Genomic DNA, 26,026 nt, shown 5'->3' with positions numbered 1-26,026 from the left:
TCAAAGTATAGTTCCTGGATCAGCAGCATCACCATTGCTATCTCCTAGGAGCTGTTAGAAATGCAGACTCTAGCCCTACCCAGACCTACTGAATCAGAACTGCATGTAGCAGGAACACCAAATGACTTACAAGCTTGAAAATAAAGTTTGAAAAGCACCTGTTTTGGTTTGTAATCAGGATGGGGCTTGCATCAAATATGAAACCATTCACTAGTTCATCATTTCTCTCACTCAGGGAAAATTAAAATGGAAATATAATGCTATATCCTTAAAGTCGGAGTGGTGGTGGTGGGAGCTGCCCTTATATTTCCAAAACACTTGGTGAGAAAGAGAGAAATGGCTTTATTTTAAACATTTCAGAATCTTTTCTCTGATTAATCAAGTTTATTTGACTGTGATTCTAAGAATTCATACTCTATCAACTCCTATATCCTCCCTCCCCCCACTTAAAAGCAGCTTGTAAATGATGAGATAACTAGTAGTTAGGATTATATGCTGACTTAAGTTTGCATGAGAAATAAGTATTTTTGAAGGCGACATGTCAAGTGTCTTCCATGTATTTCACAAGTTTAGGAAATTAACCCCTTTGGAGCTAAGGGAAGGTATTATGCTTTTATTTTCTCCAAAGCTAACATGCTTAACTCTCCAGGCCCCATGATCTACAGCATGTCAGGAGCACAGCTCCTAGACATAAACTCTCAAGGTGAAATCACATTGATTAGTTGAATCACCAGGTCTTATAGAAGTGGTAAATATGATTGTGGAGATAATTTATGTCTTTTTAAAAAACTAAATAAAACATTTTGTCTTATTTTATACATTTGCTCTTTTTTTTATAGCCATAAAGAAAATTAGCACAGCAAACTAAAAAGTCTGTATTTTTATAAGAGATAGAATTTGAATAACAAAGGAGGTAGTGGGGATTTTACTGATGTTCTATTGATATTGCTAGGATGGGAGATACCTCCTTGAACTTTTTTTAAAGATTTATTTATTTAGAGAGAAAGTGGGGTTGGGAAAGAGGGGGCAGAGGGAGAGGGAGAGAGTCGCAAGCAGACTCCCTGCTAATCGCAGACGCCAATGGGGGGCTTGATCCCATGACCCTGAGATCATGACCTGAACTGAAACCAAGTGTTGGACGCCTAACCGACTGTGCCACCCAGGTGCCTCTGAACTTTGTTTTTTTTAATTGCACAGGGGATAAACTTTCTGAGATTTTGTATCTTCAAGAATATCCTTCTTTTGTCCACACACATATTTAACAGCTTAGCTGGCTAAATTTTTCTAAATCATGTTCCCTTAGAAATTCAAAGGCATTGCTCTTTCGTTTTCTTTTATCCAGTATTGCTGCCAAGAAGTCAGATTCTAGTTTCAAAATGATAAACTATTTTGCCCTAAATCTTTTAGAATTTTTTCCTTGTCTTTGGAATTTCGCAGTGTCATGAGATGTGTCAAATATGAAATTTTTTTTTATTATTAACTCTGCTTAGTATTTGATGAGATTGTTATAACTCAGATCTTGGGTGTCTTTAGCATATGAAACTTTTCTTCCATTCCTGTTATTTCTTTCGTTATTCTCCTCCCCCTTATTGTGTTTTTTCTTTATGATTCTCACTTTAGATTGGTATTAGACTTTTTTAGAGCTGTCTTTCATATCTCTTAAATTTTTGGTTATTTTTCACCTCTGTCTTTTCTCTATATATTTCAGGATATGTACCTGACATCATGAGAATGGTTACCACCTTGGTCTTTAGCCCTGCCCCATATACTTTTTAATCCAGATATAGAAATTTTTCTTATTCTACTTGCTTTCATTCTTCTAGAAATTCCTGAAATTTTCTGGTATGCTAACAATTGTTGTCCCTATTTTCTAGAACTGCTGTGATTTTATTTAAAAAAAAAAAAAAACAACACTTTTTGTTATTTAAATATGACCTTAGGAAGGGTCACTCAAGCAATTAAAAGCATGGGTTTAGCCCACCATTGCAAAATATTGCCTTGATGTAAGTCTCTTTCTTTGATTTCTTTGCTTAGGTCAGATAAAATAACAAAAATACAAGTATACATGCACGTCAGTGCCCTGACCTTCTGCTTGGCTGGTGTATACAGGCAGTTACCGTGTGGGCCACTCTACTAATTTTCTAAGCAGAATTCCTTAGAGTAGACCACCAGACATGGACTGCCAACTTGAATGGAGGGTGCAGATAGGAGTGGAGAAGCTTCCTCCTCTTTCTTAGAATTATGTAGTTGATGAGAAGAAGAACTGCATAGAGGAAGGGACTGATCTAATTTATTTCAGTAAATATGTTTGCTATATATAAGATACAATATTAGGCTCTGCAGGTGATCCAACAAGGGATGAGAGACTATCCCTGCCCTCAAAATGTTTTGAGTCTGGTACCATCGTTAGTAAAGTACTTAAATATATGTAATAAAAAGTACAATAAAGCCAACAGAGAACAAACAAGCGTTTTTGTAAACAAAACTTTCTGAGGCTGAAAATGATAATATACATCTATATTGAGACAATAAGAAAGGATCTTGAGAAATTTGATGTTTGAATTGTGTCTTGAAGGCTGGATGGACTTCTTAAAAGTGGTTACGCAGTCTGGGGAAGCGGGCTCTTTGGGTGGAGGGAATGGCAGAGAAAAGTCCCAGAGATTGGGGGGGGAAGGGACCATATTCGGGGAACTAGAGGCAATCTAGTTTGGTTAGAATATTGGATACTTTTTGGAGAGGCATGTGAGGTATTTGAGAAGGTAGTTTGGGGTCAGATTGTGGGCATCTTAAGTGCCAGAGAGAAGGGTTTGAACTAAATCTGCTAGAAATGGAATTAGAAAAAGGTTGATCAGATATGATTTGGTAAAAGCTATATTTTAAGATGAATCTGGCAGATTTCTGTAGGATGAAATGAAGTAAGAGGCAGCAAGAAAGCAGTCACCCAACGAGTTGATTCTGTGCTGTGTGTTGGGCTGTCAGGATACAAAGATGTATGATATCCAGACCCTGCCCTCAAGTCGCTCGCATCCTAGTGCACATGAAAAACTAGTTGCTTTACCCAAAGAAACATTGAGCTAAACAATTTTTTTAAAACATACAGATGTAGCATTTTATATTAGTAGATATATATTTTTAAAAATATTTATTTGATAGCAAACACAAGCAAGGGGATTGGCAGGGAGAGGGAGAAGCAAGCTCCCTGCTAAGCAGGGAGCCTGATATGGGGCTCGATCCCAGGACCCTGGGATCATGACCTGAGCCGAAAGCAGACACTTAACCAACTGAGCCACCCAGGTGCCCCTATATTAGTAGATATTTTAAAACTGTAATTGAATTTGTGCTAGTGGCTATCTCGGATGATCAATTTCTCATTATCTCTCTATTATTTTATCTTCTTTGTGCAGTGTGTATTAAAGGCTTATTGAAAGTAGTCTCAGATGCACACATATGGACTGCACTTAATTTTTATATTCTTTTAATCACCTAGAAATGTATAAAAACAATATATCATTTTTATATAATGGTTCATTGTGGTTAAAAATACCTATAATTCATATCCTACTGTTTAATTATTTAGCTGAAAATAGAAGAGTTGGATTTGGGCTTCTCAGTGTTGGATTAGTTAGTAAATCTTTTCCCCTTAACGTTTTTCTTATTTCCTATTTTTAGTGATCAATATGCTTAAATTGGAAAACTCTTTTTTAGAGGGGAGCTTCAGAATCAAAGGTAAAAGAGCTTTGTTGACAGAACTATAAGATTGTCTCTACATTCAGTTAATACTTTAAATTTTTTGAAAGCCCAAATTCTGAAGCGTATGCACATAGATAGGATTTTTTTTTCTTTTAATGAAGACTTAATTATGTTTTAAAGATCTTGATTCTACCCTATGGGTTTCACAGGATTGGTTTTATATCCTTGTAATAGATTTATTTCAAAGTAAGAGGATATTATCTTGCAGTAATTACTCAGTCTTCATTATGTAAACTTATATTAATTAACTGGCAGAGCACTCCTATGGAGAGTTGTAACAGTAATACACAGTAATATTATGTCTTACTTTTTGACATAAACAAAAATAATGAGATAAAAGATGACCTGGTGTGCCTGACCATAGCTGAGCTTGCCTCTACTTTTGTTAATAATATTGCAACAGGTTGTGGTAGATTTTGCAGTATTGAGGCTGGCTTGATTTGATTTCTACAAGCTTATTCATAGTCTCATTTTGTTTTTCCAGATGTCCCCTCCCAGCTTACCCTCCCATACCTTAGTACCTTCTTTATTGAGATTCCACTCCTAAAAAAGAAACAAATGACAAAATCATCAAAAATAAAATTATTCTTTCAAATGGTCTGATTGCCAAAGAAATCATAACATTACTAGAGATCATAAGTCATAATCTTTGTTCCTTTGCCTTTGGGCAGATCCAAACTTGTGAGACTGTCCTATTTTTTAAAAGTCTCCAGTGAAAGAGATATCATAATCCATTGCAATATTTAACAACCCTCACTGTCAGGAAATTCTTTTATCCAACTTAAATAATGCATGCATCAATTTAAGCTTTTATCTTTTCTTCAGTGAATAGGAAGCCGTCTTACTTTCCTTGTGTAACACTGTTTCATTGTATTTGAATACTTACTTTAATACTGAACCACTGATACATCTCACTTTCTGCAGCTTTTCCATCATATTTTCCAACACTTTCATCATCTAAACCACCCCCCCCCCCCCCCACAGAACACGATGCAGCTCTCTGTTCACTTTGCTTATGGGATTCAGAATGTAACCTGGACATCTAGTGAGCGGCTGACTGGTGCTAAGTGCCAGGTCAGATTATAGCAGACACCCTACATTATATACACATACTGTGTACATTGATGATGGATTTCCTTTTCAGAAAGTAGCCATCTTTCTAGGCACCAATCTCCCTACCTCTGGACTTCAGATTTCTTGTTTTGCCATTTTCTTGATTGCCATAAGTTGTTATTCACTGTGATACTTTTGTATCTTTTCCTCCATGTGCATACACATGGATGTGGTTATTTCTCAATTTTTTTCTCAGTGCTGCCACTGGTTTATTTTTTATATATTTTAATATTGAGATAAAATTTACATATGTGAATTGCAGTTCTTAAGTGTACAGTTTAATATGTTTTGACTCATTTGTATACCTAGATAATCAACATCCCATTCAAAATATGAAATCTATCTCTAATCTCAGAAATTTTCATCATGCACCCTTCCATTCATTTCCCAACTCCCATAGACAACTACTGTTCTGATTTTTAATACACTGGATGGATTTTACCTATTCTTGAAGTCATATAAAGTGTAATTGTATAGTATTTTTATTTTTTCACTTGTGTATCAGTAATTTTTTTTTTTATAACTAAGGATTTCATTATTCTCTTGTTGATGGACATTTGGTTTTCTCTTTTTGGTATTATGAATAGTGCTGCAGTGAGAGTTTCTGTTACCAGTCTTTGTGTGGACATATGTCTTCATTTCTTGGTTAAAACCTAGGATTAGAATTGTTAGGTCATAGAGTATGTGTATGACTAACTTGATAAGAAATTGTCAAACAGTTTTCCAAAGTGGTTGTACCATTTAGATTCCCACTTCCAGTGTATCCGAGTTCTATTTGCTCTGTATCTTTGAGAACATTTCCTGTTGTCAGTTTTTTTGTTTTGTTTTGTTTTTTTGTGGATTTTTTGTAAGATTTATTTATTTGAGAGAGAGAGAGAGTGGGAGGAGGGGCAAGGGGAGAGACAAGAGAGAATCCCAAGCAGACTCAGTGCAGAGCCCAGAGCCTGACACGGGGTTCGATCCCACAACCCATGAGATCATGACCTCAGCCAAAACCAAGAGTCTGATGCTCAACCAACTGAGCCACCTATGTGTCCTGTTGTCAGTCTTTTTAATTTTAATCATTTTAATGGTTGTGAAAGAATATCTCATTGCGGTTTTATTTTGCATTTCCCTGATGACTAATGGCGTTGAATACCTTTACATGGATATGTAATAACTTCCTTTTTGAATTATATCTTCAAATCTTGTCTGTTTTTAAATTGCGTTGTTTGTTGTTGATTTATAGAAGTTCTTTATATTTCCAGATTAAAATCCTTTGTCAGTTTTATGTATTGCAGATATTTTTCCCTTTGTGTGGCTTGCATTTTTATTTTTTAAATTGTCTTTTGATGGACAGAATTTTTCGATTTTGATGAAGTCCAATTTATAAATTTTTATGGTTAATTTTTTTTTTTTTGACCTACCTAATCATTAAGATAATCTGTGCTTTCTTCTGGAAAACTTAGTTTTAACTTTTACGTTTGGTTTTGGGGTTCATCACAAATTGATTTTTGTGTATGATGTGAGGTAGGAGTCAAGACTCATTTTTCCCCATATGGGCTTCTAATTATCCGAGAACCATCTGTTGAAAAGACTTTCTTTTCTTAAACTGAATTGCCTTGGCACTTTTGTCTAATTGCCCATCTATGTGTGGGTTTATTCCAATGTTATTTTAACTCTGAAACTATGAACTATCTTTCATATATAATGTCATGTCTAAATTAGATGAACATCTCTCTCTGGGATATTAATAAGAATGCCGGACAAAAGAAAAATCTAAAACCAGGCCATTGAATTGGATTGAGGCCTTACCTGACCTTTCTATTTAATGTTAAAAACCTGCTCCCGCACACCCCTCTGCCTCTGTATTTCTGACTCTCCCTACCTTTCTGGGTTTTTGTAAGGATTAGGCAAGGGCCATGCAGAGTTCTGATACATGGTCATTCTTCTCCATCTAGTCCCACGCCCCCACAGGCAAGTGGGAGGTTTAGGAAAGGGCAGGGGCAGATTCTTGCCAGGAATCAAACTGTTTTTCAAATAGACAGAAACTTGACCTTTTACCGGGAAACATCCCTCATCCTGCCATGAGTCCCCAAGATGATAGCTCAAGTTACTGCAGAGAATTTTCCCAATAACTTTTCCTCCTCTTAGCAAAAATACTATTGTAATTATTAAACATGTGATGAAACAGAAAACTAATATTCAGGGCAATGAGTGACATAAATTTCCTGCATTTTATTTCCGTGACTGCACTCTCAATAGCTGTCTTCCCTTAGAGAAATTCAGTAAGATTTGTTTTCTTTAATGATTTGTCTGTCAGTTGGATACTCCCTTTTTAAGGCCAGCCAAGAAAAAAGCTATGTATCAACTACGTGACTATTTCCTCATAACCACCAGATGAGTTTGAAAGGAAAATATTTGTTTGCTATGGTTTGCTATGTAATTTGTTTCACATTTTTCAAATGCCAGCATTTTGCTTAGTACAAACTCAACTGCCCATTTCCAGAAGGGATCATGTTTTTAGTCATGTTTCCAGAGCACATTGAAGTGGACACCAGTTAGCAGACTGGCTCCCATTTCCCCAGGTTTTTCTGTGGCACCTTCGTGTGCTCCAGGTTTCCCAGCAGCCTTCATGAATGGGGAATGAAATTCTTTCCTCAGTATTCCTGCTCCTCCCATCTCAGTGTCAAGCGCCTGGCATATAGTGTGTTCCATAGGAGACACTGACGACAGTTTCACAAGGATGGGCTCACGGTTTGCCGTTCGTGAGGAGTACCAGAGGCACAGAAATATGTGAGAGCATATATTGTGCGATACGTTTAAGCTGGTGAGCCTCACTATCCACAGAAGTGTCCTTTAAGTTGCTTTTCCTTTAGATGTGATATTTTTACATTTAGCCATCCGTCCGGTAGATCTCAGCCACCTAGAGGTAAATTCATTTTTTTAATTTATTTATCCAGCAAGAATGTATTCACGGACATGGACGTGGTAGGTGCTCATGATATAAAGATGGATAACTCATCGTCCCAGATCTCCAGGAGGTTACAGTCTGGTAGGAGAAATAGGTCGTAAACTGAGTAAGATGAAAGCCATAGTAACAGGATGCATAAGACATGCTGGATGGGCACAGTAGCAGCACTTTCTCCAGATTTGAGGGAGGGAAGGTTAGGAGAATCTTCCCGAAGGAGGTAGTGCCTACACTGGGTCCTTAAGAATGAGGGTCCCCTTCATCTGGGAAACAGAATCTATCCTGTTGACCTGCACCAGAATGTAGCTCTGTTCCTGGCCTTATTTACATCTGATTCCAAACAACAGAAGCAGTTATGCTAGATAAAATAAAAATAGAGGTGGAATAAATGCAGTGTAATTATCAACTGCAGCTATGTCAAGATATGTGTATGTAAGTGCCTCTCCACAAGGTGGAGAGAGAGATGGGCTACTTTTGAAGAATTTTGGTGAAGGAGTATCTTAGTCCATTCGGGCTGCTATAATAAAATGCCACAGACTGGGAAGGTTGTAAACAACAGGAATTACTTCTCACAGTTCAGGAGGCTGGAAGTCCAAGATCAAGGAGCCAGCATGGTTGCATTCTGGTGAAGGCCCTTTTCCTGGTTGTTCATGGCTGGTGCCTGCTCATGGTAGCCTCACAGGACAAAAGCAGTTAGGGAGCTCTGGGAGGTCTCTTTTATAAATGCAGTAATCCCATTCATGAGGACTCCACCCATAAAACCTAAGTACCTCTCAGAGGCCCCACCTTCTAACACCATCATCACCTTTGATAGTTAGGATTTCAATAGTGAAATTTGGGGGGGACACAAATGTTCAGACAGTAGCAGGGGGTATGGCATGTTTGAGGTTGAAGGTGACAACTACAGACTGGTTTGCTTGCTGATAGTGGAAAATATGAATTGGAACAGTCAGTGCAAATGGAGGGCCATAAAACCCATGGTTTAGGACATTAATTTGTTTGAAGAGGTAATTGGGAATTGTTTCCAGATTATAAAGACATAGGTGATGTGGATAAGACCATGTCTCAGGAGTTATTTATAATAATAATAACTCAGGAGTTATTGCTACCATGGTTATATTTTGCTTGTTCTCTTCCTACCTCTCAAATTCTTAGTGTTTTCTTTTTAATTCCCTAAATCTACGTATTTCCTAAACAATGTGCCTTAGTCCACTTCTCTCTCTGTAACAGTGCTTTTCAAATCTGGCACTCCTGGACAAGTAGGAGAGGGGAGCCATGGTTGGGCCTGATTCCGCCCCACAGAGATGTATTTATCTATTCTCTATACTATAGTTCTTAGAAAAAAATTTAAGTCTCATATTTTTTTCTTAAGTTTGGAAAACTCTGCTCTTTATTCTGCCTCTGGATGTTTGAATGTAATCTTTTGACCTCAGCTTATTTCATTCTGTATTTACATTTGGTTAAGTATTTGATTAAGTATTGATTAAATAAATGATTATGTATTATTGTTTGATTAAGTAGCCGTGAGAATACTGCCTAGAGAGATTGGTGAGAAAGCTGGTACTTTGTCTCCTGTCCTTTTAACCTTGGGTGTTTTTTTTTCCCCTCCCTCCACCCTTTCCCTAAACCATTAATATCACTAAAACAACAAGGCTGAAAGCTATAACTGGCTGATTGCTATTTAGTATGAGTTGGGATAGAAACTCCATAAGGGCTTGTGGGTTGGGTTGTAGGAGCTGAGGGAGAGGAGAAGGAGCAGATAGAGTGTATGGAGTGAGAGCAGGAGCTGGTGTATGTACAGGGCACTAAAGCAGCACAAAGTGGCTTCAGTCAGCCCCCTCTCTTGAGGCGGAGTGGAACCGGAACCATGTCTGGAGTAGAGGAGAAAGGCAGCCTGCAAACAGTCTACTTAGGGAGAAAGCTGAAGAAAATGAACGTGAAAGAAGACCGTGAAATAGTAAAATAAGGACAAAAAGAGAAAAAATGAAGAAAACATTTCTTCATTTTTGTTTATTCACAACTGCCATCCTCAAAGTGCTGGTAGCTATGATTAAAGTTAGTCTGATGAGAAGATTTTATATGACAGACTTGGGTGGATAACAGATGGTAGCTTAAGAAAGTGATCGCCAGATAAAACACCCCAGTACAGTGCTCTCCACAAGTACATGTTAAAGGAAAGAACAAATTAAAAAGATGGACAATCATGGGATTGTGGGATTCTTAGTCCTTTCTGATACTGCTTTGGAAAAATAACTTGCAGTACTCATCTTGGATGTTTATATTGAAGTTGAAATATTTCAAGTGATGGTCCAATAGTATTTCAGTAATAATCCAATTTAGACATCTTGAGATTAATACTTAAGACTTATTAACTATTACAGAATCAGTATTTTTATGAAATACTGTTGGTATATTCTGATAGATTTTCACTTTGTAGGGAAAAGCCAACATGTATTTTGTTGTACAGAGGACATTTTATTTGTTTATTTAAAAAAGATTTTATTCATTTGAGAAAGAGAGGGAAAGATAGCAAGAGAGATCATGAAGTGGGGGGAAGGGTAGAGGGAGAAGCAGACTTCCCACTGAGCAGGAAGCCAGATGCAGAACTTGATCCCAGGACCCTGGGATCATGACCTGAGCCGAAGGCAGATGTTTAGCCAACTGAGCCACCTAGGTGCCCCTACAAAGAACATTTTGAAAAATCCTTTTCTGAACCCATTTTGCTATTTATTACTCTGTGTGTAATAGTTGTATTATTGTAATTTCTTTGTGCTTCAGTACTTTCTGGAAAGTTTTAGAAGGTCAGGTAGAAATCAGCCATAGTTTGTGCCCATTTAGATATAACTAAATTATTAAATTATACACACTGTGGTGCTGTTCCTACAGCAAGAGTATCTTCCAGATATTCTTTTTAGTAGGTCATTGAATCTTTTTTACTTTATGGAGCAGTAAGAAATGCATGAAGGGATTTGAATTTAAAGAGGCTGTCTTGCATGTATATCTGGGCATTGGCATTTAGAGTCTATAAAATAAATTGGCAGTGAATGTTTTATTTACCCGTCAGAATCTCAGCTACATCATCAAGTAGTACTTTGCCAAATATATTGGAATACACTTGATGATACCAAAATGGAGTGTAGAGTGTTTAATCAAAAATATTTGTGTGCAGGTCTCATAAGGATTTTAATGTCATATTAAATATCTGTACACATAATATAGAAGCAAAATTACTTGAAGAGTAAAACTGGCCCACTGTCCTATTTATTCCTTTTTATATGAGCAAAGTAGTCACTATTTATTGAAATGTATTTCAGGTTAAGAATTGTTACAATAGCTCACCTGTCTAAATTGCCAAGGTTTTTGATAAAGCTGGCAGCATGAATGACAGCTGCAAACCCAAGGTTAGACTGCAGAGTCAGTTTCTCTCTGGCTTTCTCTCCTTTTAAGCCTCCCTTTCATGTGTAGCCAAGTGAAATGTAAGCTCTGCAGATCCTTGGGGGCCTTGGCCTGATGAGAGGATACAGAAGAAAGGCAGTAGTTTGGAAAGCCTGCCGAAGGCACGGAGGGCAAAGGGCCCAGGCGATGACATGACTCCCGGACCTTTCTAAGGAGATGAATGAGAAGGCAGTGCCTCTGTGGGCCCCGGACATATTTTACCCACAAGAGTAGTCCGAGGCTATCAAACCAATTGTTTTGGCTTTATCCTTCAGATGTTGCAAAAGGAAAATGCATTCTTTTATTGCTCTTCCAAGTCGGTTGACCATTTATCCTTAATCATCTGCAGTCTGTGTGGGAATAAGTCTTTAAAAGATCACTGAACTTTGCTTGATTTGAAATCAGAGTAGAATTCATTTTATTTAATGTGGGAAACCTTCTTTTGAGGAACTTGACACAAACTGCCTTTTTAGCCTCTTAGAATTTAATTGAAAAAGAACACCATAGAAAAACACAGCCAGATGCACAAATGTCTGCTCGTGGATTAGACTGTCATAAGCTTTATGATTCTTTCTCTGTAGTTATTGATCATTGAAATAGCCTTATTAGCAGTCAAGATTTAGCAAATCAGCATGAGTTAATAATTTTAAGTTTCAGTCTCAAGGATGTAACTAGGCTAACTATAATGTATATCACTGTTACCATAAGCTTTATCCTTGCCATTCATTGTATTAAGAATGTGTGATGATTTTAGGAATACTTAATAAATTTGCTTTGATGAAAAAGTTAATAAGTCCATTGGGCCATGGGTGTGTGGAAGTGATCTGTGAAGAAACAAATTCCTTTAGTTCCCACATGAGCATGTCACAAAAGAACCATACTGTGTTTTTTGGGGAATTTTACAGATCTCTTCAAGGAGCAGTTCAGAGTGGTTTCTAAGAGTGCTAAGTCTGTATCTTGGTGCATGGATTTGGCTGGCATGGATTTGGACAGAGTGGGCCAAACAGAGCTAATTGAGGTGGGGAAAAAAAAATCGAGAGAACAGGCCGTAGTGGTGAATAGAGTTATTTGTCACCGAGTTTGTAATAGGATTTTCAATTAATTCATGCAGGCTTCCAGTGCCTTACGTTAGCCCTGTCAAGATGAACTACAGCCACATCTAAAATGCCATCCCCTATTAAACCGTGCATGTCAGTGAATTTGTAATTTCTTCTGTTCAACCAGAAGATGAATGGATCCCACTTAGAAAACAAATGTGTGCTTCAGAAATGCACATTTCAAAATCCCAACACTTCCTAGGAGGAACATTCTTTGCATTGCTGTACAGTGAATATGTATTAAAAATGTAATTGCTATGTGAATTCATCCAAAAGGAAAAGCATCCAGCTGCATAAAGACAAATCCGTTTTCAGGTGCTGTGTTTCGCTGGTGAACAAGGCTTTTCAAACTGGGTGGTGCGTGTGGCACTTCCTAACTGCTGGGCCTATTGTAGTGGTTTACGTACATTAACTCACAAAATCCTCACAACGACCCAGACAAAGAAATTGAGGCACAGAGAGGTTAACCTTCGCAGGGTCACACAGCTAGTTACGTGGCTGAGCTAGATTTCAGACCCAGGCATTCTGGCTTCTGGAGTCTGTGTTTCCAATCCCTACCTGAAACTGTCAAATCATGGTCCCATGAGCTATGTTCCAAAAGTTGGTTTATTACAGTACTTGTCAGTTCTCTGTCTCTGGCTCGATTACTCTTGCCATCTTTCATAGTGATATTCGTTTCTGTGTTTATTTACTGTTATTTCCTCAATCCTATCTTGGGAAATATTGTTATATTATGATAACCAGACTTCAAGAAATATGTAATAAAGTAGAGAATGCAGTAAGGCATCTCTGTGAGAGCAGACAAAAATTAGAATCCTTCCACAGAGTTGGACACTGAAGGGAATATGACTAAAGTTCACAGGATTGTGAGGCACCAGAGTTCCTGATGGGCATTTCCCTTCTGCAGAAACCAAAGGGCACAGCAGAATTGTTTATAAGATTAGGTCACAGCCAGATAACTGGAGTCATGCTTTCATAGGCAAGATCTTAAGGCAGGGTCCAAAAGTCAGAGGGCACATGAGGGTTTCGGAACTTCTGGAAGGCTCAGCTCCTGCCTCCTCGGGATATTGACCTCCAAAGCAGCTCTCATTAACCAAACGCAACATCACATGGATCAAGCCAACACAAGATGACTGCCAATAGCATTTTGAGAGCCAAGAATTGGCTATTCCACTTAAGCCAAACAAAAACATTTAACAAAAAAAAGTTTGGCTTAGGAGTAGGCCAGACTCTAAATCTCTGACTAAAAACCAAAGTAATTTTTTAAAACTATATTATGAAGTTCTGTTGCCTCAAGGTATAAAACTTCAATCCATTTTTTGGGGGGAGTGGGGAGATAGAGGAGCCCAGGGAGAGGGCAGTACTATGAGTAATGCTTCCTATTACTCTACTTCATTAGAAAGATTAGGCTGTAAAAAAAATTTTCAAGTAGTTTAGACCTGTGCTTTGCACATAGCTGTATGCCTGTCCCCTTCTATTTCCCACTGTAATGCCTGACACATGCTTCTTACCATGGCCATCTGTATCTCACACCTCTAAGGGCTTGTCATTGCCTGATGGACACAGCAGTTGAACCTCTTTTAACACGTTATTCAAGACCCTCCATGAGTTAGCTTCTGCCTACTTCTCTTACACTCTAGATTCCATAATTCCTTGCCAGGAACATTGCATTCTTTATAAAACTCCAGTCCCTCTGCATAACAGGTTCCATGTCTTTGCTGGTACTGTCCCCTCTGCTTCGAATGCCTCACTCTTTTCCACCTCAGCTTTGCCTGGCTAACTCCTGTGTATCCCTGAAGACTTGGCTCATGTGTCACTTGCTCCGGGAAGTGTTTCATCCCCCCCCAACTAAACTCCAGAGACCTGCACGCTATGTTGAGTTGACCTTGACTAACAATAATAATACAGTTAAATTTTCAGACATTTTTGGACCATCCTTTAATTAAAACTCCTCTCTTTCCTTCAGGGTATACCTCAGTTACCTTGTGCCAAAGCGTTATACAACTACGAAGGGANNNNTGGAGACCTTAAATTCAGCAAAGGTGACATCATCATTTTGCGGCGACAAGTGGATGAAAATTGGTACCATGGGGAAGTCAACGGGATCCATGGCTTTTTCCCCACCAATTTTGTGCAGATTATCAAACCGTTACCTCAGCCCCCACCTCAGTGCAAAGCACTTTATGACTTTGAAGTGAAAGACAAGGAAGCAGACAAAGATTGCCTTCCATTTGCAAAGGTAAATTTAGAATGAGATTTTCTGTTTGCCAGCTCTTCCTTTGGACCTGGATACACAGGAATATAGCTTGTATTTCCTTTTGTAAAAAGATAAAATAGTTTTAGTATTTCACTGTGCTTTAAAAAATACTTGGTAGCAGTTTTCTTAAAGTCACAAAAAAGTAATTTTGTGCATAGGCTGTTCTTATATGAAAGATAATTTTGGTTGATGCTCTAGGTGGTATCATTTTCATATTTAGAGCCTAAATTTAATTCTAAGCCACTTTACAGGGTGTGTGTGCCACTCAGGGATTTTAATTTACTGAATTATGAATAACAAAATGAAACATCATTATTTCCTTATCTTGTACATAAATTTCTTTGCTGAAAACACACGGGAGTATATATACTGAATTGATAAAACATTTTAGAATTTTAAGTAGATAAACAGAATAGTGTTTTTTAATAAAGGAAAGCAGTAGGATATGCATTTAAATGGGCATTTGCTATATTATCAGAGAGAACATAAGAGCCTGAGAATCAATCTAAAACAGAAGTTCAAGAGCCTGGGATGGGTAGCATTTGAAGTTGTAATAAGTAGCCAACCCCTGTGTAGAAGGAGTTCATAGTTTTACAACTCTCTGAAAGGACCAACAGTTTGATAGTGACGGCTTTGGATTCATGTACTAAAGATATGTCATAGCATTTTAATTCATGTACTCTTAAAACTTGAGCCCCTTCATTGAAAAGGAAAATTAAATCATGGGCTTAATGGGATCAAGTAGACTAATAGTTTGCTGTTTCTCTAGGATGATGTTCTGACTGTGATCCGTAGAGTGGATGAAAACTGGGCCGAAGGAATGCTGGCAGACAAAATAGGAATATTTCCGATTTCATATGTTGAGGTAAGTAAATCTGTAGAAAATTTAATCATGTTAGTACTCAGCTTAGTAAACAAATCTCTTATGCATTGTGGGTGTTAAGAAGTCCTCCCAGGGGGGCGCCTGGGTGGCATAGCAGTTAAGCGTCTGCCTTCGGCTCAGGGCGTGATCCCGGCATTATGGGATCGAGCCCCACATCAGGCCTCTGCTAGGAGCCTGCTTCTTCCTCTCCCACTCCCCCTGCTTGTGTTCCCTCTCTCGCTGGCTGTCTCCCTCTGTCACATAAATAAATAAAATCTTTAAAAAAAAGAAAAGAAGTCCTCCCAGGGGCACCTGACTGGCTCAGTCGGTAGAGCGTGCAACTCTTAATCTCAGGGTCATTGGGCGTGGAGCCTACTTAAAAAAATATTTTTTTTAATTAAACAAATTTTTTAAAAATTAAAAAAGAAGTCCTCACAATCATTTTTGCAATATATACACACAGCAAATCATTAGGTTGTACACCTTAAACGAATACAATGTTATATGTCAATTACATCACAATAAAACTGGGGTAAAAAAAAGAAAGACAAAAACCTAGCCTGCAGAAGGAGGAGATGGAGGGGAAGAAGAAATCATCTTCACAACACAAAGCATCAGGAATGCCCTCTTCCAGATCCCTGGATGGATTAGGAGAAATTGCTCCATCCTGCCGACAATTACTGAAGACTCTGAAATGTTTGAAACTCTTTACTGTGTCCCCTTGCTAAAAGCATTCCTGTGTCTTGTTAAATGTTACTGTATGCTTCCTATCAGTACCTATATTGTTTCCAGGTGTTCTATTCCATTTGCCAGCTTTGGAATCAGAAGGTTGATAAAATTCTGAGTAAGGGGGGAGTTGAGTGTATGATTGTTTGCTTATTTCTTTCATTATCTGCCACATCATCAGAACTAGAATGGTGATTTGCAGAGTAGGCCTCTAATAAACATGACATGAATGAATGAATATTCCCCCAAGTTATTCCAGCAACACCTTAGTCCCCCCACCCCATCCCTTTTTAATCAGCTTTACTCAGAAAGGTTATGGCCAGCCTGACTCAGTGAAGTCTTTAGAGAGTATGTATAACATGGTTCTATTATTTTAAAGAATAACATAAATTAAAAATGAAATAAGATGTTACAACTTATAATAGGCCTGCGTTACATCATATGTCATAAACATTCATGTCCTTTGGTCATAAGAATTTCTTGCTGAAAACAAATTGAAGCCATTTTTAAGGAATGAAACACAGTGCAAACAACCATAGAAAGTTAGCTGAGGTCACAGAAGGATTCTGGAAGAAGTGAGTTCTTAGTGGATATCTGTGTGATGGATAAATAAACGTTAACCAAGAGAAATGGAAGAGGGGCATTTTTATGGCAAGAAGGACATCCATGCAGGAAGACTGGCATGTGCAAGAGCCAAAAAGTAAGAGAGAACAGATTGTTTGGGGGAACTGAACGTAATTCTGTCGTTTAAGATATCAAAGCATGTATCTTAAGCATGTAAAAAAAAGAAAAACCACCATTACTTATTTTTCCATCTTTTTATCTGAGGCATTTGTTTTGGCATGATTTTGAAAACTAAAATGACAAATCGTGTCATTATAGTTAGCACTCAATTTTTCCCGTAGATGGTAAGGTTGCCAAAGTTTTCATTAAAAATCAGTTTGACTACCTTATACCCATGGAAAAATAATTCAGACCATGTATGAGCCTTGAATTTTATTCATACCCTTCATATGTTCCTGTTTATTGAAACATTTTTTCTCCTTTGAAAGTAAACAACAGAAAAAAACCTCTTAATTCTCGGGCAATCCTTTCTGTACATTATTTATATATTCTAGCTGTGGGTCATGGAAAATTACAAGCATTTCCAAGTATTTGAATAGTTACACTGAAAAGCATGGGTAAGCACAAGATTAGTAATGAAAGCTTGTCTTTACTTGTTAGGTATTATCAATATTACATGCCAATGCTTGGTTTGTGATACATGAAAAAGGATTGCTATACTTTTGTTATTGAGCAGGTGTCGAATTGTGCAGATAGGCGTAAAAGACCCACCCCTGGCAAATCCAGAGTCATTTTGAGTCACTCAGGTTGTTAGGATTATTTGTTCTAACTTAAGTTGGAAAGATAAACTGCCCAAGTGGAAGGTATTTTCATTCTTCTGCCTCCTTTCTTTCAAATGAGTATTTTTCTCATTTGAACCAGAATTTTGCCAGTTGAGATGAGATATACAAATCATCTATCTCTGAGAGACTATGAACATTTCTTTGATGTCAGGCCATCAGATTGAAGTTTCTGGTAGGAGCAGACTGTCTGGGGATTAGTAACACCTGGTTTAGCCTTCAGGGGAATTGAGGGGAGGTGGATTTCAATAGCAACCTACCAACATTCAACTATTTAAGTAAAGTATAGACTGTCTTACAAGGCAATTTTAGAGGGGGTAAAGCCAACTGTAAGGAATCAAAAACTGAGTGTTTTTCCTGAAATGGTCCTCTTGCTCTGTAAACCACATCAGGGTCCAGACTATCATATATATATATATATATATATATATATAAACTGTGTGACAAAAATCCAATTGTAAAACATTTTCTTGTATCTTATAAATATACATTTAGGTCTCCGTGATTGTTAGGTGCTTTTGCTTTTTTCACAGTGCTCCAAAAACTTTTACCTTCCCCCCTCCCCCAAATGTTCTGAGAGGATCAAATGTATAACATATTTTGAAGGGTCTGGCACTGCTATGTTTTATGCATAGTGGTTTGGAGCTCAGATTAGACTATAATCCAGAATATGGCAGAGTATAGTAATGATCAAATAAAAGAATCTCACCACTACATATAATGAAAGAAATGAGTTCAGAATTGAATTCTGACTCTCAGAGTGACATCTTTGATCTCCACAGGGCTGTCAGCAGAAGTTGGAACTCCCCCTCAACTCCTGCTGGTTGGCTTTGCTAATGGAAATGCTCAAGGAACTTGGTTGTGGCAGAAACTCTACACAGGATGGGCTTAGGGATAGGATTGTGGACCTGGAGTAGAATCATGGGGTCAGAGGTTCAGCTGTGGAATTAGGGGGTGGGGTAAATTCAAAGGAGCTGAGCATTAGAGGTAGGTAAAGAGAATGAGCGGGAGGATTGAGATAGAAATAGAAATGCTGCTGGAATAGTTTGCCCTCCCTTCTTTTCTTCAGAAATTTCTCTTTCTCTTCTCCCTCAACATGCCATAACTGTGTAGTACAACCTGCACCTGTATTAGAGTAAGATAATAAAATGGTGTTGTGCTATAGCCACGAACAAATGACCCTTTATGAAAGTACAAAATTCCTCATGGTTTGAACAGAGTGGGAGCCTCTGGTTGAGGAGAGTGAGTAAGGCAAAGAATGGCTGTATAAATGGCCTTGAATTCTTCCCTTGGAGCCTTTGTTTAAGCTCCTAAGATTGGGGTTGAGCCATAGAGGTTGTGGATTCTATTCTGCTTAGACAGGATCTGCCTAGACTTGAGCAAGCTGGAAAGTTGGAAGGGGTAGGGGTCTCTTAAGGAAATCTGGGGAATTCTTGAAGATACCATGCCAGGATATGTATAAAAGGGTATATTTGTTAAGGTCTGAATGCAGTATAAAAAAGAAATCAGTAGCTTTCTTCTTATTTGTTCAAAAATACCACTCTTCTGCAAAATAGGATGGAAGGCTTTAACAATGTCATTAATTCAGAGCTGACTCATTCAAGTTTAGCAGTCGTTTGAACAAGTATGACATGATTCTTAGCAAACAAAAAAGTTTGAATGAAGTAAATGCTAAATATGGGATTTGGGATGTTTTTCAACCATTGTGCATTGTAGGTTCTGGTGAACTATAAATTTTTAGTAAGTTTATCATTTTATTTTGATTCTTAGTCATTCATTTGAAATATCACCCAGTTTTTTTTTTTTTAACAGCAACAAAAAATTATTTAGCAACCTTCTCCTCTGCTATAGATGTAATGTAAAAATAAGCATTCCTTATGTGCGGATGGCATGAAGTAGCTATGGCCCAATAGACAACTATGCATACTCTTTAGTTAGTGCCAGAAAGAAGGGCTGTGTTTCTCATTTTTTAGATCTCTGATCAAATGTCACTTCTTCTGACAAACTTTTCCTCACCACCTTAAGTAGTTCTTCCTCTTCCAGTTGCTTTACTTTACACACCTGGTAGTGTGATTGTGAGGAAAAACTTGGACTCTGAACCCAGATGGCTGGCATTCAAGTCTTTGCTCTGCCACTAAGTGTCTAAGTGATTTGAATCCTTGTCTCTTCATTTGTACAATAGAACCACTTCATAGGGTGCGTTAATTCCAATGATACTTATAAGCAGTGCTGTAGTGCCTAGTCAGAGCTGTATAAGTGATAGCTATGATTGTTATCCCCATTGTTATTATTCCTTTATAGCATTTTATATTCTCTTCAACTATTTTAAGTTACTTGTTGTTGTGGTTACTGTCTCCCTGCCACATTAGGAAGTGAGCTCCTGAGGGTAGCACCTTATCTTCTTTCTGGTTTACCTTGGTCCCTTGATGTCCTTGTATAGCACCTGCCCATTGTAGGCTCTCAATAAATATTGGTTCTATGAATGAATGAGCAGCCTAACAACCTTTAGAGTGAAAAGTTCTAAACCAAAACCAAATTGGTTTTTAGATATTGACAACTTTTACATTTTTCACCTAATAACTCCCATCATTCACTACCTAGGCATCTGGTTCATCATTGATTTAGTGTTATTTCACAAAGTTCCATTTCTCAAAGCCTAAAAGGTCTGTTGTGTGACCTTAGTGAGATCTTTTTTTTTTTTTTTTTTAATTAACGAGGTTGGGTGAGTATTTGGTTGTGCCTACTTTAGAATTTTTTCAGACTAAATAATGGTAACCATATCCTGTGGATTAGATCTTGAAGCCTCTAATGATTATATATTTCTAATATAGAGATGACTCCCTAATACTTCCTGAGATGAATTTTTACCTGCTTAGGATTATTCCTTTGGCTCCTTTGAGCAGAGCTGGGTAATCTTATTGTCAAGGATCGTCGTTTTTTAAAATAACATTATTGAGTTATAAGTGATATACAGTAAACTGCACATATTTAAAGTATACAGTTTGATGAGGTGTTATTTGCTGTTTTCAACTTCTAGGAGCAACCCACAGGCAAATTCTGGGAGATGTTTCCGTGGCTAAGGAAGAGAATTAAGTGTTATCAGCCTTAACAGGGGGAAATCACATGTGCAGGTCTCAGAGAGCACAAGTGGCCTTAAGGATAGGAGTGTTCGCTTTCTCCTCTACAGAGTCAGAGAATTGGGAGTTATCATCTGTGCTCCAGGAAATAAGAAGTAGAGGTTTAGGTACGTAGTTGGAAGTTGCCAAGGTGACTGACCCTTTAAGGAGCTCAGAATAGCAATAACTTTCTTTCTTAACCTAAAGCCTTTGCTCTAGAGAGTAATAGGAGCAGAAGACCAAAATAATAGTTTTTTTTATTAGAAAGCGATAGAGAAAGGAGAGAGGGTGTTGGGGAGAGGGGCAGAGGGAGAAGGAAAGAGAGAATCCTAAGCCCAGTGCCTGAGCCCAACCTGGGGCTTGATCTCACAACCCTAAGATCATGACCTGAACCAAAAGAGTCAGACGCTTAACAGACTCCACCACCTGGGTGCCCCCAAAATAGTAGTTTTTGATTATTAATCTTAATAATGAGAGTTGATTGAGCAGTATAAGAAGATATTCTGTCATCTGTATTTTTCAGTGTATTCTTTTCCTTTAAAATTACAAAGTAAAATGTTCAGTAATTGAAATTTTTTTTTTTTAAGATTTTATTTATTTATCTCGCAGAGAGAGAGGGAGAGAACAAGCAGGGGGAACCGCAGGCAGAGGGAGAGGGAGAAGTAGGGAAGGCTCAGCAGGGAGCCCAATGCGGGGCTCAATCCCAGGACCTTGAGATCATGACCTGAGCTGAAGGCAGATGCTTAACTGACTGAGCTACTCAGGCACTCCTGAAATCATTTTTAATAAAACAAATGTAGGAAAATTGGGGGGAAGTTGGAGAGAACTATATTGCTTCACATCCAAATTTCCCCTTTAATTCTGAGGTAAATTAATTTTTATAAAAGAAACTTAGAGAAATTGTTGGAAAGTCAGAGAGGAAGAATTACTGTGTTGCTTACCACACTTCTTCCTTCAATTCTGAAGTAAATTTTTACAAATGAAATTTAGAGATATTGTTGAGAAATCAATAAGGTAGAATTATTCCGTTGCTTAGCATCATACTTTTGTCAATTGAAAAATACAGCAAGACTGAAGGGCAAACCAGAGGCTTTTATTTGGGGTCTGAGAACTGCAATTCAAGAGACACAGATTTGAGCAGGAATTGAAAATGTGTTCCAAAGTGGGGAGAAAAGAGGAGGGCTTTTAAACGCAAGAGGGGATTTCCAGTAAAGCCACATAAATTGTTTATCAAGAATTATGATTGGTGCTGACAGGTTGAAGCTATTCTTATGTGTACATGATTGGTTGCTAAGGGCTATCACTAAGCAAAAAGTCCATTTGTAAGTAAAAGAAAAAAGTTCATTTCTCTTGAAATGGAAGAGTTGCAGCTGGTGCCCCAGGATGCCCCAGGTTTGGCAGTGCCGTATATTTTAAAGCTTACCTTTTCTTTCAGGTGGGGACATGCGTAAGCCTTGCTTCCTAAATGGCCTCCCAGCTCCATTTGAAATAGCTCTCCTAGCAAGCCTGACTCCATTTTGATGCTTCTTTCACATTTCTCCCCTTTGATTGAAATCTTTCCTTGGAAAGATTTGATGATCAACCAGTAGGTCATCCAACATTACTATAGGCATCCTCAGCTCTAGGAAGGCTCATTCTTAGAAAGTTATGTCCCACAGAGGAAGGAAAGTAAAGGTAGGGTGATTGGTATGTTTGAGGAGAGCTTATGACCACATTTGCGCAACAGGGAGGTTGTCAGGAGACAAGGCTTAGGCATTGTCCTCACTTGAGCAGTTTATCAAATTTATGATAAGAGTATCAAGAAGGCCAAGTGAGTAGGTTTGGCCCATCGTTTGAAGCTTTTGAGCAATAATTTTGGTTTCCTCAATCATGGTACAACATTGAGAAAGGCAAGGAGTTAATAGTTGCACTAAAACAAAGAATGAACAGATTAATAAAACAATGAGTAGTAGTATTTGTAGTCCCTTTCTTAGAATGGTCCCCATCCCGTTTGGAAGCCAGCTGAATAAATATGTCAGTCTAAGGTTAAACCAGCTTGTTATTCCAGGGGAATGAGTTCCTTTTAGGGATTTGGTGAGTTTGAAAAGCTTAGTTTTCTCTAATTCCACCTGGTGGGTTGTATAAATCCAGGTGCAACAGGAAGTGTTTGCGATAGCACAGACCCCTCCTTGGGCATCCAGTAGGTAGTCTAAAGATATGTGGTTTTCAAGGACCACACAGGAAGGAAAATCTAAAGATTTCTTTTGAGCCCTAATGGCTTTAGCACTTGATCTGGCCATTCTTTCTATAGTTTGGGATAGGTGTCATATCATGTATTTGTTCCATGCAGTTCCTATCCCAGCCAGGAGCAAAAAATTCCACCAAACTGGGCTGTTTCTGAAGGGTTGACCCCTCCAGGGAGGTCACAGTCTTGGGAGTGGCCACACCTGTTGTCATATACAGAGGGATCTTCATCAGGGTAATCCTCAATTATATTAAGGACTTTCTTTGTCTTCCTGGTTTCTGGGAACCTTGAGTTATTAATTTAAGAATTGTGAGTGGAGTTGTTAAGTAACCCAGGAGACATTGTCCAGGGAGTCTCCAACTATCTAAACAATCAAATGTCTATGGTTTATTTTTATATGCACAGACAAATATGTGTCCTGAGGGTACACAAAGTACACCTGCCAGTGTCTGGTTATTTATAGATTCGTTTACCAGTTTGGAAGAGGGCATATGATCAAACCAGGGATCTGTGTGTAGGTTAGTGCAATTATTTTTTTAGGCATTGAGTGGCTTGTTTGCCTAGCCTGCAGATCTCATTTCTAGTTGGGAGAAGGTGTTAAATAGAGGGCCACAGCAAGATATACTAGGAGGATATTTATTTTTGAGTGAAACCATTGATAAAGGAGAGCCGATGGATATTGTAGGTACTTCTTCAGATAGGAGGAACCTCAAAGCATGGGGGATTTGTTTTGCCTGGCAGCAAAATTATTTTGACATGGTAAGTGGAGCTTGAAGGGGTTGTTTGATTTATGGTGCACTTCAGAAGGGATGAAAAATTATTGACAGGTATAACAAAGGGATCAGCTGTTTTACTATGGTTGGTAAGGGGCTGATGATGACATATCCAGCAATCAGATAAGTTTCCTGCTTTGGCCATAGTCTGGGATAACCAAATAAAGGTACTTTTATGCCAAGTTTCCCTGTGGGCTGAGGACAAAATAAGTAGGTTTAGGGGAATCATCTTTGGGTATAGTAAAATCAGAACTCTTTAAACAGTTAAACAATTGAAACTAGGAGGAATAAGAAGAAATCAAGCAGAGTGCAGTTGTGACTGTAAAAAAGAGTAGGATACCAAATATTTCATGAATGTTCATTGGCTAAAGAGTTTAATATACAGGCCTGGTCCGGATTCTTGGAAAGCAGTCTACATCAGGTGTCATTTGATTCTAATCCTGGCTGGGTGGTCTTCAAGGTAGTCTTGGGCTCGCTGAAGACTTTTAATTTGAGGTCCCCAAAGGCTGGGGATGACCCTTCAGGAGTTGATGCCCTTTTAAAATGAATCCATGAGTCAATACCCTTGAGTTTACCAGCACAAGGATTGGTTAATAATTTGGTATGGTCCTTTCTATTGGAGCTGTAAGGTATTTTTGTGGAGATGATGCTTCCAATAAACATAATCACCAAGTTGGAGGTCATGGTAATGTATGTCTTTGTCTCCCAGGAGTATGCTATGAAATGATTGCTCTATGAGCTAGCTATACATTAATTTTGAGGGCTTTTATGGGTTCCTTGCAGTAGATTAAAGGTCTTCTTTTAACAAAAGTGGTTCATGTATTACATCATCTTAGGTCTGCCAGTGATCATTTCAAAGGCTAACAACCTGCTTTTTCCTGTAGGTGTGGACCTAAAGTTAAGCAGTACTAAGGGCAGAGCTCTGGGCCTACGCACTTTAAAGGATTCTGTGGGTTTTGCCAAATGATTTTTTCTAATCCTGTTGGTACATTCCACCAGTCCTGAGGACTGTGGTGGGCCACATTTTACAGATGGAGTTGCATGATCAGTGAAATGGAAACCTCTGTCATTATGGAGCTCTGAGGGAATTCCCCAAGCAAAAATACTTGTTTTCTAATAGTATTTTGCCTAGGGGCGCCTGGGTGGCACAGTGGTTAAGCGTCTGCCTTCGGCTCAGGGCGTGATCCCGGTGTTATGGGATCGAGCCCCACATAAGGCTCCTCCGCTATGAGCCTGCTTCTTCCTCTCCCACTCCCCTTGCTTGTGTTCCCTCTCTCGCTGGCTGTCTCTATCTCTGTCAAATAAATAAATAAAATCTTTTAAAAAAAATAGTATTTTGCCTACTGGTGAGGCTGTGGCTCTGTGGCATGGAAATGCTTCTACCCAATGAGAAAACATACAGATGATTACCAGTACAAATTTGTATCCCTAAGAAGGCAGCAACTAGATGAAGTCTATTTGCCATAAAACAAAGGGACCTTTGGTATGAATGGGTTTTCTAGGGTTATGTTTTGGACAAATTCGACATTTCTTGTATAGTTGAGAAGCGGCTTTGAGATATGGCTTCCAGTAGTACTGTTTTCCCCATAAGAGCATTTTGTCAGTGTTTCAATCAAGTTAAGTCATGGATATATTTATTGTTAATAGAGGGAAGGATTGGCCATCCATTTGGACCTACCCATAAATTGTTTTTGGTTTATTTTTTTTTTAGAAGATTTTATTTATTTATTAGAGAGAGAACGAGAGGGCAAGAGCACGAGCAGCGGGGAGAGGGAGAAGCGGGCTCCTTGCTTCCCAGGACCCTGGAATCATAACCTGAGCCGAAGGCAGACACTTAACCAACTGAACCACCAAGGCAGCCTGCTTTTGGGTTTAAATTTGCATCCTTGTTCAACAAATTTTTTTTTTAAATTTTGTTGGGCAGACACATGTGCTGTTAGAAGGTGACCCATCATATTGATAAAGGACTCAGCTAAGGTTAAGGACGTCCTGATTATATTAGGGGGTGAATTGAGGCCTGCTCTCTTGGCAGCGGTATCAGCCAAATGCTCTCCCTTACTTTCTTCTGTATTTGCCATAGAGTGTGTAGGAGTTTTTATAGGCTAAAGATTTAGGTAATTGAATGGCTTCTAAGAGGTTTAAAATGTAAGTGCTATTTTTTTTTAATCTTTTGTCCAGAGGAGGTCAGAAAACCTCTTTGTTTCCATAGTATTACAAAGTCATGGGTAACACCAAAGGCATATTGACTGTCAGTATAAATATTGGCAGTTTTATTTTTGACTAAGACACAAGCTCAAGTTAATGCATGAAGTTCTGCCTG

General features: G+C 38.4%; 1 protein-coding gene across 1 annotated transcript in view; it reads left to right on the top strand.

Annotated features, from left to right (window-relative positions):
• The first annotated feature begins 4,740 nt into the window (after positions 1–4,740).
• Positions 4,741–26,026, top strand: part of SH3RF1 (SH3 domain containing ring finger 1) — a 76,004-nt gene continuing 54,718 nt past the window's right edge. The window contains exons 1-3 of the mRNA XM_040625590.1: positions 4,741–4,824; positions 14,312–14,584; positions 15,372–15,467. Coding sequence (XP_040481524.1) covers positions 4,741–4,824; positions 14,312–14,584; positions 15,372–15,467 — 453 coding nt within the window. The remainder of the gene's footprint in view (positions 4,825–14,311; positions 14,585–15,371; positions 15,468–26,026) is intronic.

The sequence above is a fragment of the Ursus maritimus genome, unplaced genomic scaffold, assembly GCF_017311325.1.
Source record: "Ursus maritimus isolate PB19 unplaced genomic scaffold, ASM1731132v1 scaffold_11, whole genome shotgun sequence".
Classification (NCBI taxonomy): domain Eukaryota; kingdom Metazoa; phylum Chordata; class Mammalia; order Carnivora; family Ursidae; genus Ursus; species Ursus maritimus.
Note: the sequence above shows the minus strand (reverse complement) of the source record. Positions and strands in the feature narration are given on the sequence as shown.